The sequence below is a fragment of the Fusarium poae genome, chromosome 4 (assembly GCF_019609905.1).
Source record: "Fusarium poae strain DAOMC 252244 chromosome 4, whole genome shotgun sequence".
Classification (NCBI taxonomy): domain Eukaryota; kingdom Fungi; phylum Ascomycota; class Sordariomycetes; order Hypocreales; family Nectriaceae; genus Fusarium; species Fusarium poae.
The window spans coordinates 813,445-826,785 of record NC_058402.1 but is presented as its reverse complement, the minus strand read 5'-3'; the positions used below and the strand labels follow the sequence as shown (position 1 = coordinate 826,785).

At 46.3% G+C, this 13,341-nt stretch overlaps 1 protein-coding gene across 1 annotated transcript; it reads right to left on the bottom strand.

Moving 5' to 3' along the window:
• Positions 1–8,705: 8,705 nt before the first annotated feature.
• On the bottom strand, positions 8,706–10,551 carry FPOAC1_010377 (uncharacterized protein; the record flags this gene model as incomplete). The annotated part of the gene is made up of 2 exons (XM_044854768.1): positions 8,706–10,358; positions 10,414–10,551. The coding sequence occupies 2 exons, from the start codon at positions 10,549–10,551 to the stop codon at positions 8,706–8,708; spliced, it is 1,791 nt and encodes a 596-aa protein (XP_044702081.1).
• Positions 10,552–13,341: the final 2,790 nt, after the last annotated feature.

Here is a 13,341-nt window from a genome sequence, read left to right as displayed (position 1 = left end):
ATAAACTACGGGGGGTGATCGACTCGCGGTCATGCGGGTGTGATAGTAGCGAATACAAAACAGTAGACTAACAAAATGCAAAAACGTGAAGAGAAGCAAGAATCGCTGGGTGAGATAGTCGTCACAAGCACGGTCGAGAATCTCTAGTCAACCCGTTGAAGAAGAGAAGAGAGAAACAAGACATCAACCAAGGGCGGTCGGTGCTGGAGGTTTGGTGTTGTTTTGGTGAAAAGGTCGCAAGCGCTTTGGGTTGGGGGTTCCAAGGTGGTAGTAGTCCAGTCTAGTCTAATGTGCCCGTGGTGTGGAATTTTGGGCGGCGCCGGGAAGACAGGCACCCTGGCCTGGTCCATGGACATGGCACCTCCAAAGGGCCCTGGATGTACCTGATACTTTGTCGCCCTCCACTCTGCAATCTTTTGTAATAGGCTGACAGAGCTAGCCAAGGTGGGTGCAAACTACAGTGCTTGGGGCTTGGGAGGGCACAAGGGTCAGGGCGACTGCCGAGTTGGAGCATTTCACCTTTTTGCTAGCAGTTCAAGATTTGGGAGGTAAAAGAATGACGATTTTGAATCTTGATTGATCTCGATCTTGGGGCTGTTTGAAGTATATACATACTCTTACCATGTCTCAATACAAAGTCAAACTCAGCGACAGTGTGACGACAATAAGAAAAAAGGAGGGCAGATTCCCCCTTTGGGAGGGGGCCATTCTCATCACCAACTGAATGAGTGAGTGAGTGAGTGAGTGGGTGGATGGGATGGGATGGGTGAATAAATGAATGAATGGATTGATCACCTCTCTCTGTCTGCCGGCACTGTAAAGTGTAAATCCAGGCACGAGCCCAGTGTCAACTCAACCGTTTAAACTCTATCCCTGGGAACCTTGTCTTTGAGTCTAGAACAGTCGCAGTGATGATACAGCCAGTCGTCGATCCTCTTTCTATCAACAATTGTTTCAAACAATTTGACAATAAACTCGACCTTTGTCCCTTCAACTCGAGAGGAGCTCACCACGTCGACAGCAGGTCCTTGGAACTTCCAAGGTCATGGTGGATAAGGCAGAGTCGCACTAGAACCAAGAAGAGACATGGACAAGCGTCGGCAGGGCGCCTGGGCCTGAGCCTAGAGTCAGGCTAACCCTGAGTAGGACTGCACGGTACACAATACATGGCTGTCTCTCCCGTCCATCATAGAACCCTGAAGCTGGGAGGACATTTTGCAGCGCTGTGCTGGATTAAACAGCGCGGGCTTCCAGGTGCTGTCTCTTCAGGTACGTAACCATACCGCTATATGAATCAATATGCTTGATTGACCCTTGTACATCTACACAGCCACTTCTTCAGTTTGCACATCTCTACACACCTAACCTTTGGGGTGTTGTCTTTCTGTTATTCTCCAACACCTAGCTATTTAGGTTTGTTTCTGCTTCTTCTATCTCTAGGTACTTCTGTTTCGTACACGTTCAGCCCAGCGTGGCATGTAGGTTTTTTCCTCTTCCCTGTGGCGACCCCTCCTAGGTCCCCCTCCCTCTCAACTAGTACCCATGTCCATGGATACACATCAAAAACTTGAGGCGGTGGCCGCATGAGCTACTGGGGCGTCTATCCGTCCGTCGTTGGACGGCCGCTAACTCGAATGGTTTTATTGTCCCGTTGGGTTCATGTATGTATGCATATGCGTACAAACGGACGGGTCGGGTAGGAACCTAACTTGAGATAACCTCTCTATCCCAATCTTTCTTTCAAGGTATAGAGTAGCATAGCAGTCTATAGTACAGTACTACTGTTATACTGCCCACGGATGTCAGTCGCGTCTGGGTTTCGGCGACAGCTGAAACAAGAGGGGACCGAAAATCATCAGAGTGTCAAACCCGCGCACGGCTACAAAGTTGGCAGGGAACGGAAATAGACAGCACGCGTCAACGGTGATCGACCAGAGTTTAGAAGGAGAAAGAGTTTGACAATGGCATTGATTACGGTTCATAACGCGCGCAGCCGAAATCAATTGAACTCTCTGTTCTGTTCAGTTCATTTCACTTCAATACCTCAACCTTGACTTATTCGAGGATCGACCTGTATTATATCCAACAAACCTGGCATTGTATGTACCGTACTGGTCAAGGATGTAGCGCAAATCAGTGGGGTAGCCTTTCTCTTGTCAGATTGAACAACAGACAGACAAAAAGAGGCGTCGTCTGTCTCTCTGGCTTGGCCTGGTCGAATCGAACCTCAAACGAATGAGCCCAGAAACAGAATACAAGAGGGAAACCCTGCGACAAGAAAGTATTGGAGACAAAAGTGACACGCTTGCACAACAAAGAAACACTTGGAAATCGACTATGGTTTCATTGGTTCGAGTCCCACCGATCTTGTTAGTGAGTTGGAGAGAATGAGAGAGAGACAGAGGAAGCAAAGCAGAGCAGAACAGAGCAGAACAGATAGGACCTGGTTATTTGGCAAGAAAAAAGGCCCCGCATCCCTGTTTCCCCTAGTCTGGTTGGACGCCCAGGCACGGTACAGTACCAGGTACTTTGAGGAAACGTGAGCATGGTCAAGGGCTTCTTTCTTCTTGTGCTTCTAATGGAAGCAAGATTAAATTAAGCCTAGCCCAGTACTGTACTGTACTATCACTGCAACAATTCAGTTCTCTTGCGTCTTTTGTGCTTGAACTGCCATGATTCGCGATTCAAGCGTTTCGGTCAACTAGTCAATCAATCATCTTGTCCATTGAGCAGGCTGCAGCGGCAGCGTGAATGTCTGCGTGCATATCAAGATGCAGGGTAGAGGCGGCCCTCCCGGTTCCATCCATGTACTATGTATTATATGTATTGTGCTGCATGGAGGGAGGGAGCGTGTGTTTGATGTGTGGTTGTGTGGTGGGCTGTCACCATGACCTTGGCTCGCGGATCATCCGTCATCTCAGCAGGACATGGTGCGATTTATTATTTGTCCAGCTTGACAAGGTACTTTTAAGAAAATCACTTTGAAAGTGATGAGGTTGAAAAGAAGGCGGACAATTGAAGTGAGTGAGTGATACGAACCAGATCTCTCTCTCCCTCTTTCTCATTGTCTTTTCCCCTTGGAGATTCGGCGACGGGGGGTCCAGTGAACCGGAACAGGGTTAAGTTAGCAAAGTCAAGGGGATCTTGGAGTAGTCCCACCTCATCAACGACCTCGACGACACACCGTTCAAAAGATATGTTGCAGTCCGAAACACCGATATACATAAGATATGAGCCCCTTATTGCCACTGAGAGACGATATGGGATGCCTCTTTATTTGAGGCAGAGATGGGAACATATTGTTTGTTGGGGCTACTGACTGACAGATGTGAGGCTATGGCTATGGATGGTTCCTTGGAAAACGATGTTGGATGGGTGCGGAGATGCCACGAGGGCCGGGATGTCATCGTCACACATGCGCTCACTCACGCCGGACAGTGACTGACTGACCGAGAGTGACTGATGGTTAGTTGACATCAGCAAGTGTTGACTTTTAAGGACCTATTATCCATAGTTCCAATGCTGAGTGTACACAGTATCTAGACTATAACCTGACATAGCATATGATACGCTTTAAATATTAATACCATGCAAAACATGTTGAATTGACCTTGTTTCTTATTTCTTCCCGCCCTTTAGCTTTGTTGGTCGCCTCACCAGGCAAGCCGCCCATGGTCCTCCATCTTCATCTCCATGTCCCCCTCATCCCTGTCGTTTAGTTCCCCCCCTGTGCAGATACACGCCCATCTTTGGAGGACCCCGTCCGCTCAACCTTTTCCTCTTTGAGACACGTCTAGGTAGTTGGTACAAAGGCTAAACAACCTGCGCGTGATGGTTAGTTTGAGGGTCTCTTTATTTTTATTTTTTTCTCCGACTGTTACTTTTGATATGGACAATTCAATTGCGATGAACTCTGTAGTTCTGTACTGTACTGTTAACGTGAATGACATCCCTACAAGCCTCAGTTAAAGTATCACAATAGACGACTGATTGACCACGATCTGGACTGGCCAGGCTGTCTCAATGCCGTCAGTGTCAAACCCCAAATGGCTTGCTTCCCTAGCTTGGCTTAGTGCTAATGCTGCCACCGCATTAGCTTCAGGTCGATTGGACCAGATGAAGAAATCAGGGCCCCTTGGTCTCCTCTCGTGCCCTGTCCGGTCAATTTTATTCCTTTGCGACTATATCTTGATTTTTTTTTGTGGTGGATTATACGATGCACATCATTGATTGATTTTCGTGCCTGCCGGTGTGATGAAACAGAATACGATTGTTACAGAGGATGGGAATAATAATGATGCCCATTCTGGATGACTACATACAATGGCTGATATGCACAGGGCTATAATTGAGGATGATATAGGTAGAGACGGGTCAGGCTCGCTATCTCAGCCCTGTTCAATTCATCCATCCAATTGAATTGCTCGAGTTACATCTGTCCATGCTCGACCTTTTCCCTCTTATCTTTTCCATTTCTCCCTTTTTCAACCCTCACTTTGTTATATCGTGGTATCAATGGGTACCTGGTGCCTGTGTTCTTTCAGTGCCTGTATTTATTGATTATCAGCGAAATAATCACTAAAACCAAGCTTGGATATACCCTGGCTATGACCTGGCCTGGCCTGGCCTGGCTTAGCCCTCCTTGAAATGGGGACCCAGAACGACGGGACTGAAATTGGGATTCTCGATCGTCCCGCTTACGATCCTCAACCGTTAGGTAGTGGCGCATTAAAACTCTATGCAAGTCAGGTCAGGTTTGGTCAGGCCATGGTAGACCATGATTATTCTGTATATGTTTTTGATGTTTTTGTTCTCGTAACTTGGAATTTATTTAGGGTTTGTTTCATTACTTTAATTAAATATGCATATCTCATCATCTTGGCTGTATCATTTTTTGGTTTTTTGCGGCTGCTGATCAGGTAGCCACTACAGCTGCCATCCAATAAATCAAAACGCCCCAGAAACAAGATCTGCTGCAGTTTCTGAGACACGCATTGCCAGGAGTTTGCCATTGATTCAAACTGATCCGCACAGTAAAAAAACATTTCTCTATACAACATGATCAAACGTATTTGATGCAATAATGTCCATCTACCCTGTATCACTTGATCATGGTTTCTTGACTTGACTCGTTGGGCCTAACCAAGTGCCGTTGATCAACATCCCCCCAGCTTGGAGCAATGGACCAGTAACAAGCCGGTATAGTAGGTACTTGTAGGGCCTTGTGACAGCCCACTACCACTGTAGATTAGCACCCATTGTTTCTCCTACGAGATGGAGGACGATCCTTTTTAGCTCCCGCAAAAGTGTGGCTGATGAGATCTGACATGGAATTAATCTCCACTCTCTCCCTCAATCATTCAGTAACTGATCTGATTCACTGCAGGTCTTTGATACCTAAAGAAATTGTTTCCCTTTTGTTGGAGATAGGCTTCCCTCTCTTCCTCTGCCCGCCCTTTGTCTCGCCTTACTGCTCAGCCGAGCCATGCCCCTGCATCTGTCCAAGACTCTCTGTCATTCTGTGCCGTGCGCTTTGACATTACATTGGCCACAACAGGTTTTTTCCCTCGTACAGAGAAGACTTGCTCGTGTTTCGGGCGCAGTATTTTACTCAATATGTCGTTGGGCTCTTGTTCGTTGGAGATGACAACGACACATAGCCGATACTCATTTTTTGTATTCTCCATGTATCAATTACTCTATATAAAATCACTGACTCGTTTTGTATTGTGTACTTTCCTAACTAGGCTTCGGGAATTGCTCCGGTCAAAGTTGGTGTCTTTCCATACGCGGGCGCTGCTTTATTAGCCCATTCTAGACGAGGACGATCCCTTTTTAAGCCATTGTCTCCAAATACTGTATTCTGTCCTCTCTCTCTCTTTTTCCATAGAAACAAAATAATATCATTTACACAATGATGGACAAGACAAGATAAAGAGAAAACATTTGAGAGTAACCGGCCCGGTAGCATCAGATCTTACAGTCAGACAGACTCAAGGCTTAGACAGACCCGAGTTGTTGGTCCAGTTGGGCTCAATGCCGATCCCATCACGTCAGCCAGACAGCAATTAAAGTGGCTGCCTGCCTCTTGGGTTGTATTTCTTTTCTCTTCTCGTCTTCTCGCGTTATGTTATCTTATGTTCATTGCAACATAATAGACAACTTTGATTGTCAACTATCGACCCGGCTGACCGGGAGCCTGTGGAATGTGGATGGAATTCCAAACAATAATCGCCACCGACAGGGGCATTATCCAGGGGATCAAGGGCCCTTGAGCAATGACCCATGCCTGGTGTGTTTTCTTTTCCTCTTTTGTCGTCATGCATCTCTTGTAAAACACATTATCATGATTCGTGTCTATACTACTCTGTACCTGTCGATTTCGCATTAGACTTCGAGGGATACCCATATCAACTCTGTACCTGTACCAAGACAATGCTCACGAACTGTACAAGTTAAAAAGAAAAAGAAATAAATAAACTAAAAGCAAGACAAGACAAGAAAAAAAAACGTTGTCGACGGGTGAGAGTGTCTTGAAAGAACGAACAAACCTCCTACACGTGTTGATTCTACTACATAGTACATACTACTCCGTACGTATTTGCTTATTTGTTTAGTTTAGCTGCTGCCACGGTTCAACGCCAACAAAGTGGATCTCAGGGTTCTCTGACAGGGAAGAACCCTGCCTGTAACTCTGGGGCCAGTTCATCCATCAAGCAACGTTTCCCCATATGTTATCCATTTTCAATCTCAATCTCTGTCGTTCGTTACCTGTGAAAGGGGTTAATAACAAAGTGTATTAACCAGTCCAAGACTTGACTCTCTAGAGACGTTATGCGTTGATATCGCCACTCGAGCCATCAAGTTCATGCCTTTATGTCTGGGGTTCGCTTAGATGTATCGCGAAATCGACGACGCTTTGATGTTAATCACGACAACTCTCAAACGTCGACCCGTCATATCCATCTCATTCCAATCCGGGCACGCCACAGCCTTGGCTTAAACCTTGACCTGAGAGACATTGTGTTAGAATACAAGTCGTTCTCCAGTATACCAGCCCAGAATGTCCGGCAGACGGTTGGGACCTGGATCGCCACAGCCAGCCATAAAGTCAACTTCAATTCAAACCAAGGAAAACAACTTGATTGCCTCACAAGGTTTCACAGCCATCTGGCCGTTCAAACCCATTTCCTGACCATGGCGTAAACTATCCATGATCAAGTACTCGTAATATCAGGACTAATAGGTAGCAAAGCATAAGTAACATCCAAGCTCCAGGATACAAGACTAAAGAACCCCAAAGTCCGGTCTAAACAGCTTAAACTGAGTTACTCATTTCGTCTCATGCCTTGCGACCAACGTTTCTGATATCCTGAGGCACGACTATTTGTCGTCGTCAAGATCATCGTTGGAATGCGGTAAACCCACTCACTAGCTTTGTTTGTTCACTCCTGATGGATGGTGAATTGCCCAGACCAAGTCAAGCGACTTTGAAACTGTACCGAAACATGTTGCTGTGACAAACGTTTGTCGGTATGTTTCTGAAACTCGAAGAACTATCAATCGCTGTCAAGTCTCCATGCCGACGCACTTGTATATCGTCTTGAACTGGTCTTACCATGGCCTAAAGATAGATGGGATTAAGTTCCTAGAGAAAGTTGAATAGGTGGCTCCTCTCTTGTTGGACGCGGCTTGTGTAGTCGAGATAGCTTGTGATCGACAAAGAGAGACACGAGAAGACCGAAGGTGATTATCTCATCTGAACGACATGCAGCAAAGTACTATGTAATTGGAAAGGTGAGAAGTTGAATGGTCGGAGGACCTCTCAGTCAGAACATCACACAGTTACACCCTGCCCATACTGTCCACAACGACTCAAAGGCCAAGTTGACTTTTCTTACCTGACGATAGATGATACAGAATGGCACTTCATCGTTGGAGGCCGATGACATATGCAAATGCGATGGTTCAAGTCGTAAAGTTCAGTACGACTAGGCGACTTGAGACGACGATTCAAAAGAGACCAGTTGGTACTTCAACTTCACAATAACCTGCATGAATATACCTCAGTAGTTACACTGGACTTGGCTTGATCCGTTCCATTTATGCCAAGACACACATATCATGCTGCCAACAGTGCAGAGTTAGGAGCCAACAGACCCGGAGCCAACAGACCGTGAACCGTAGGCCAACTGTACAGCGACTTGATGTATAACTTTATCTCGATACACTATCAATCTCTATGAATAGTAAGGGCAGCGAAATCAATAATATGGCCCCAGGTGTATAAGAAGATAAAGAACAGTATATATAGTTCTGAAATGCCACAGGGCTGCAATACTAGAACTTCTAATGTGATGCGACAACCATGTGACTACCGAGACAACACCGCCAATTCAACAAAGCCAACGTATAATCATAACAAGTATAAGTATTGGCAAATCTACTATGGCTCCTATATGATCAAACCACAGACGAGGCAAACGCATATCCAGCAATAGACACTCATAAACAGTATTAAGACATTCAAATACATTATCTTAAAGCGTAACAGGCAGTCGGGCATTGCTAATCGCCCTCAGAAAGGAAGACCTCCCTTGCCGTCGTCTACAATACGTAAAAGGACAAAACTCTATAATACATACAGTACAAAGTTTCACATGTCGAATCTTGCTCTTCGGTAACCAGTGGAGGAAGCGTCGCTCTTAACCGGCAACAGCTCGACCGACGGCACCTGCAATCTCGCCAAATAGAATGCCCTTGAAAACAGCCTCGCCCATGGTCTGTGTCCAGGCGCCGGCCTCCTTAAGACGAGCCTTCCATGCCTCCTTCTGCTCCTCGCCCAACTCTTCCCAAGTCTTGCCCGGACCGTGGACAGAAGGCTCGTGGACGTCAAGCTTGAGCTCTGGGACTTGGCCATCACCACTGGCTGTTGCAGGGGGGACATTGCCCTCGTATACCACAAGAGTCTCGCCGGTTACTGTCTTGACAATGTCTCGACCGCCTAGTTTGGCAAGAAACTCGTCAGCAAGGAATGCCGCTGGTGGGTGGTCGGGAGCGCGTAGAGTGCCGTGCCATGCGGCAGGAAATATCCTTTGAACACCAAGAATTGGGCGGTTTTGACCAGCGAGCTCGAGGATACCCTGCGCGACAAGAGCCATGAGGAGCGCAAAGATGGCCATGGTGATATGAAGGCCACGAGAAGAGACACCACGGGATTTCATGGCTGTGACATAACGTGCAGCACGGGGAGGACCCTTCTTATTACGGGGGGCCTTGTCAACGTGCTTCTTGAGAGCGATACTGTTAACCACAACCGTTTTTTGTAAAGATGTACTGGCTAGCTTGATGTATTGCTGGCGGAGATTGTTCTTTGGTGTGACAAAGTGGGAGAAGGCCATAGCGGTGATATTAGCGTTTCCATGGACTTCCTTTAGTGTATGCAAGTGCCATAGTTTGGCAAGCAACTCGATTGAGCCGCCCACTGTATGTTCGAGTGTGTATAGAGTGATGGAGCAATCGTGACCTGCAACAGCAATGACAAACTGTGTATCACCAAGAGAGTCGAATGGCGAAGATGGAGGGGAGAGATTGGCAACTGCGAATGCGGTTGCAGAAATCTTCCTTGGTATTCTAGCATTGAGGCATAGACGCGCCTCTGCATGTGCTAACTTGGGCAATCTGAAAGCCTGTATCACAACTCCGCTTCGCTTAGGAAGGTTGGTCGCAGCCACAAGAAAGCTGGGGCTCAAGTATCGAATCGCTCGGAAAGCCGGTCGCTCACCATGGTCATCCTTCATGATATAGACCTTTCGTGGTTCACTGATCTCTTTGCCGCTGACGTTGACAAGCCACAACTCGTACTTGTAGCAGTATGCGATTTGGAATTCGTTCTCTCCCGTCTGTACAATATCCAAATCCTCAGCCTCTTTTTCGATCTTGAGAACGCTGAGCAGTTTGACAGCGGCGCCTGCGACGTCGAAAATCGCCAATTGGGGCTCCTTGCTCATCGCTGTAGCTGCGACACCGATCGAACCCGCAATGCGCAACAGTCGCTGGTATGTATCGGCTTCGGGATCCTGGAAAAGGGCGGTTCGCGACACTTCTGTGATGTTCGTATCGGGTGTCTTAGTTCCGACCGAAGTACGCAGCTTGGAGGGATCAACACTCAGGGCTCGGAGATGCTCGTTCTTGCCCTTTGCGATGCTTTCGGGGCTGGAGTTGACACCGGCGTAAAGGTATGTGGATTTCCCCTTGTGAGGACCGACTGCAAGAGACATGACACTGTCTTCATCGCGAGAAAGGGTGATCTCTCCGGCCGAGCGAAGTTCCTGCTGGGAAACAGTCTCAAGAACAGTCTAGGTGTTATGTTAGTATACTCTTATGCGCAAGAGGACATGGAAGCCAACACACAATTTTGTTACCAACACCAGATCGACCAGCGCCACCTCCACCGCCTACAACAACTCGATTCGCATCTTCAGGGTCGAAGTCGATGGCATAGAGAGGGTAATCGAGTTGAATGCTCGATCGAGGGAAGGATGAAGCCATGATGGCAATGAGGCGATGCCTCTCTTTCGACGCGATTGGGAGTATATACTAGAGAAGAAAGCGACTGCAACGGATTCAACGTCGTAATGCGCCGAGTCAAGATTGACGTGATGTTGATCGCGGGGCGTTGGTCTGGTGTTGAGATGACGCTCGAGGCCAGATGTCGAGCTTTGGAGCTTCCTGGTTGGTCAGAAGAGCAGCCACATGTGGCGTCGATCAACTGTGGCGCGACTTACAGACGTTCCTCCATACCGAGTATACTTGAGGTTTTCGGCTGTAATGAAGTTAGAAGAGAGAAAATAACCTGATGGGAATGATAATCAAGGCGTAATAATCCTGTAAAGCTAATTCTCAGGCATAATCGTGACTACGAGTTGGGTGCCTTTGCGTGTAATGTCCTTGAAGCATACATACCTATATTGTATACGTCCATTCGACCCGTATCTACTCACTTTATCTTGCGTAAATCATCGCATTGAGTAGAAATGTGAGTTTACGCCAATTTGAAATCATTAAATTGATAATACTTACATTGTGTGGGGATCATATTACTTGGTGAAGGTCCTGGGCAGAAAACCTCAACACTGGAATCATACCCAGGGGTATCAAGCGACATGAGAACAACACTTTTATAACACACATGGACAAGATAGATAGACGAAATTGCCTCAAATATTAACAATTAAGCTCAGTTCAGGCGCTGCATGTCATATGGCGCCATGAGTGATCCTTGCCAATGCCTTATCGCCTACCTATAGCACTCATCAAATTTTGAAATTCATTAGACATTGATTCGACAAGCCCATGCCACTATAGATACCAAGGCACTTGGATCTCTAAACAAAACTTTCAGGCTGGGCCGTCTTTTTGAATATGAAATACTTGAATTGAGGGATACTTTTGATCTGTTACCATCCTTTATGCTTGTATACGCCATCTAGACATATGAAGAAAGGACTGGAAAGATTCGAAAGCACTGCCATATACTTGGGTCTAGATAAACTTTGAATAACAGATCAGGTGTAGTACTGGCCAGGCTTGGTACATGTTGATTTGTATACAAGCCTGGTATAAAAGAATACGGAAACTCTTCAACACATTCCGTGTTTTGGGTTTGATATGAAGCGAAGAATCAGTATCTATGGAGTATAGAGATCAGCCTGAGAGACAATATACGAAATTGCGGCAACCCAGAATGGTAAGCAATTCGGATTCTTATCACGAATCATTCCACAATATTTCAGCCAACAAATATCAATACCGGTCCTTACCAGCTACCAGGCAAACATGGCGCCAACCTTCTTATTGAAGAAGGTGATATCTATTTCAGTTCTTGTATAACCCAAAAGCTCTGGGAACAAGTTACGGGACAAGCCCAATTGGTTGGCATTATCACTCGGGATATTAAAGAGGCGTAGAAACGCCATCTCGCTACGGGTTATTACCACCTCGACGGGAAACAAACAAGCAAGCAAACAAACGTCGCCACCGCAGGCGTGGCATCTCTTTCTTTTTACGGATCAAGATACGTACATACATTTCTAGTCAAGGTACATTAGCGTTGTTGCCGCATCGCTTCTTTCGGCTGGCTGAGGCTATCTTTGCTGCAGGCCTTTTTTGCGTTGAGGTTCCCTGCATGTATGTAATGCGAATCAAAAGACACCACAAAACAAAAGTGACATGTCAAAGTTGCAGGTTATAAAGCAAAGAAGAAACAAAAGAAGAAAGGGAACATGTAAGCAAGTCTTGCATAACGAGGCCTCCATTTTCTGTAAATGAGATGATGGCAATTAAAGAATCCGTCTTATAGGTACAAAGGTGAGGAGGGTATTTGCACGGGTACCTGGACAATAACTCTATGTGCTTGTCGTTGCCAGGATTGTTAGCCCAGGACGAGGTCTACCTTGCTAAAGTAGATTGCATTTTAGATGATCCGACACGCGGGATAGCGCGATCATGGAGTGTGGGGGAATTAATGCGGGTATTATAGCAAAGAACATCATGGATGGTAAGAGGTAGACTGATAGAGGAACTTGATGAACCAATATCACACACATCTTATGTATGTACTACACAGTCTACACAGTAGCACAAGCCTCTGTCTACCCATAGCAATTTACCTGTCGTATTACAGAGTGGATCGAGATTATTCAGGATCTGTTAGTTAGGTAGGTATTTAGCATTGGGCATTAATTAACAAAGTGATGTTCAACCATGATCCATCCTATAGCTGCCCAATTCCTCTATACGCATAATCCCTGCTTGTACAAGTGTGATCTAATGTGAATCACCATCCATTCGGCCATCTATGTAACTCCATCTCCGGTCATGCACACAATATTATAGAACAGGAAACTAATGTACCCTAGCCGCTAACCGCCCATCCCATCCCATCCCATCCCATCCCAGCTCTCACTTTCTGAAAGTGACTGTATGTATGTACATGCTTATGGTAATGTACAGTTACTTACTGCTGCCACCCCTTCCTTGTCCCTCAAAAAAAGGCCGAAATTGAAGGATGTGACAGTTCAAGCAAGCAACAAACCATCTTGTAACACGACGAATGCAGCGAAGCACATGCATATGTATATGCAAGTGAATACTCTACCTACATACATACAAACACACACACACACACACACACACACACATGCCTTTTTGCTGTTGCAACTGTAATTGTTGTACAATGTGGCCGAATCCCTGTTCCTGGACCTGTTCCCGTTGGTTCAACTGCCGCTAAGGTCGGTGCATGCAGCAATCGTCACAGACATAAACAGCTCGTCTGCATGA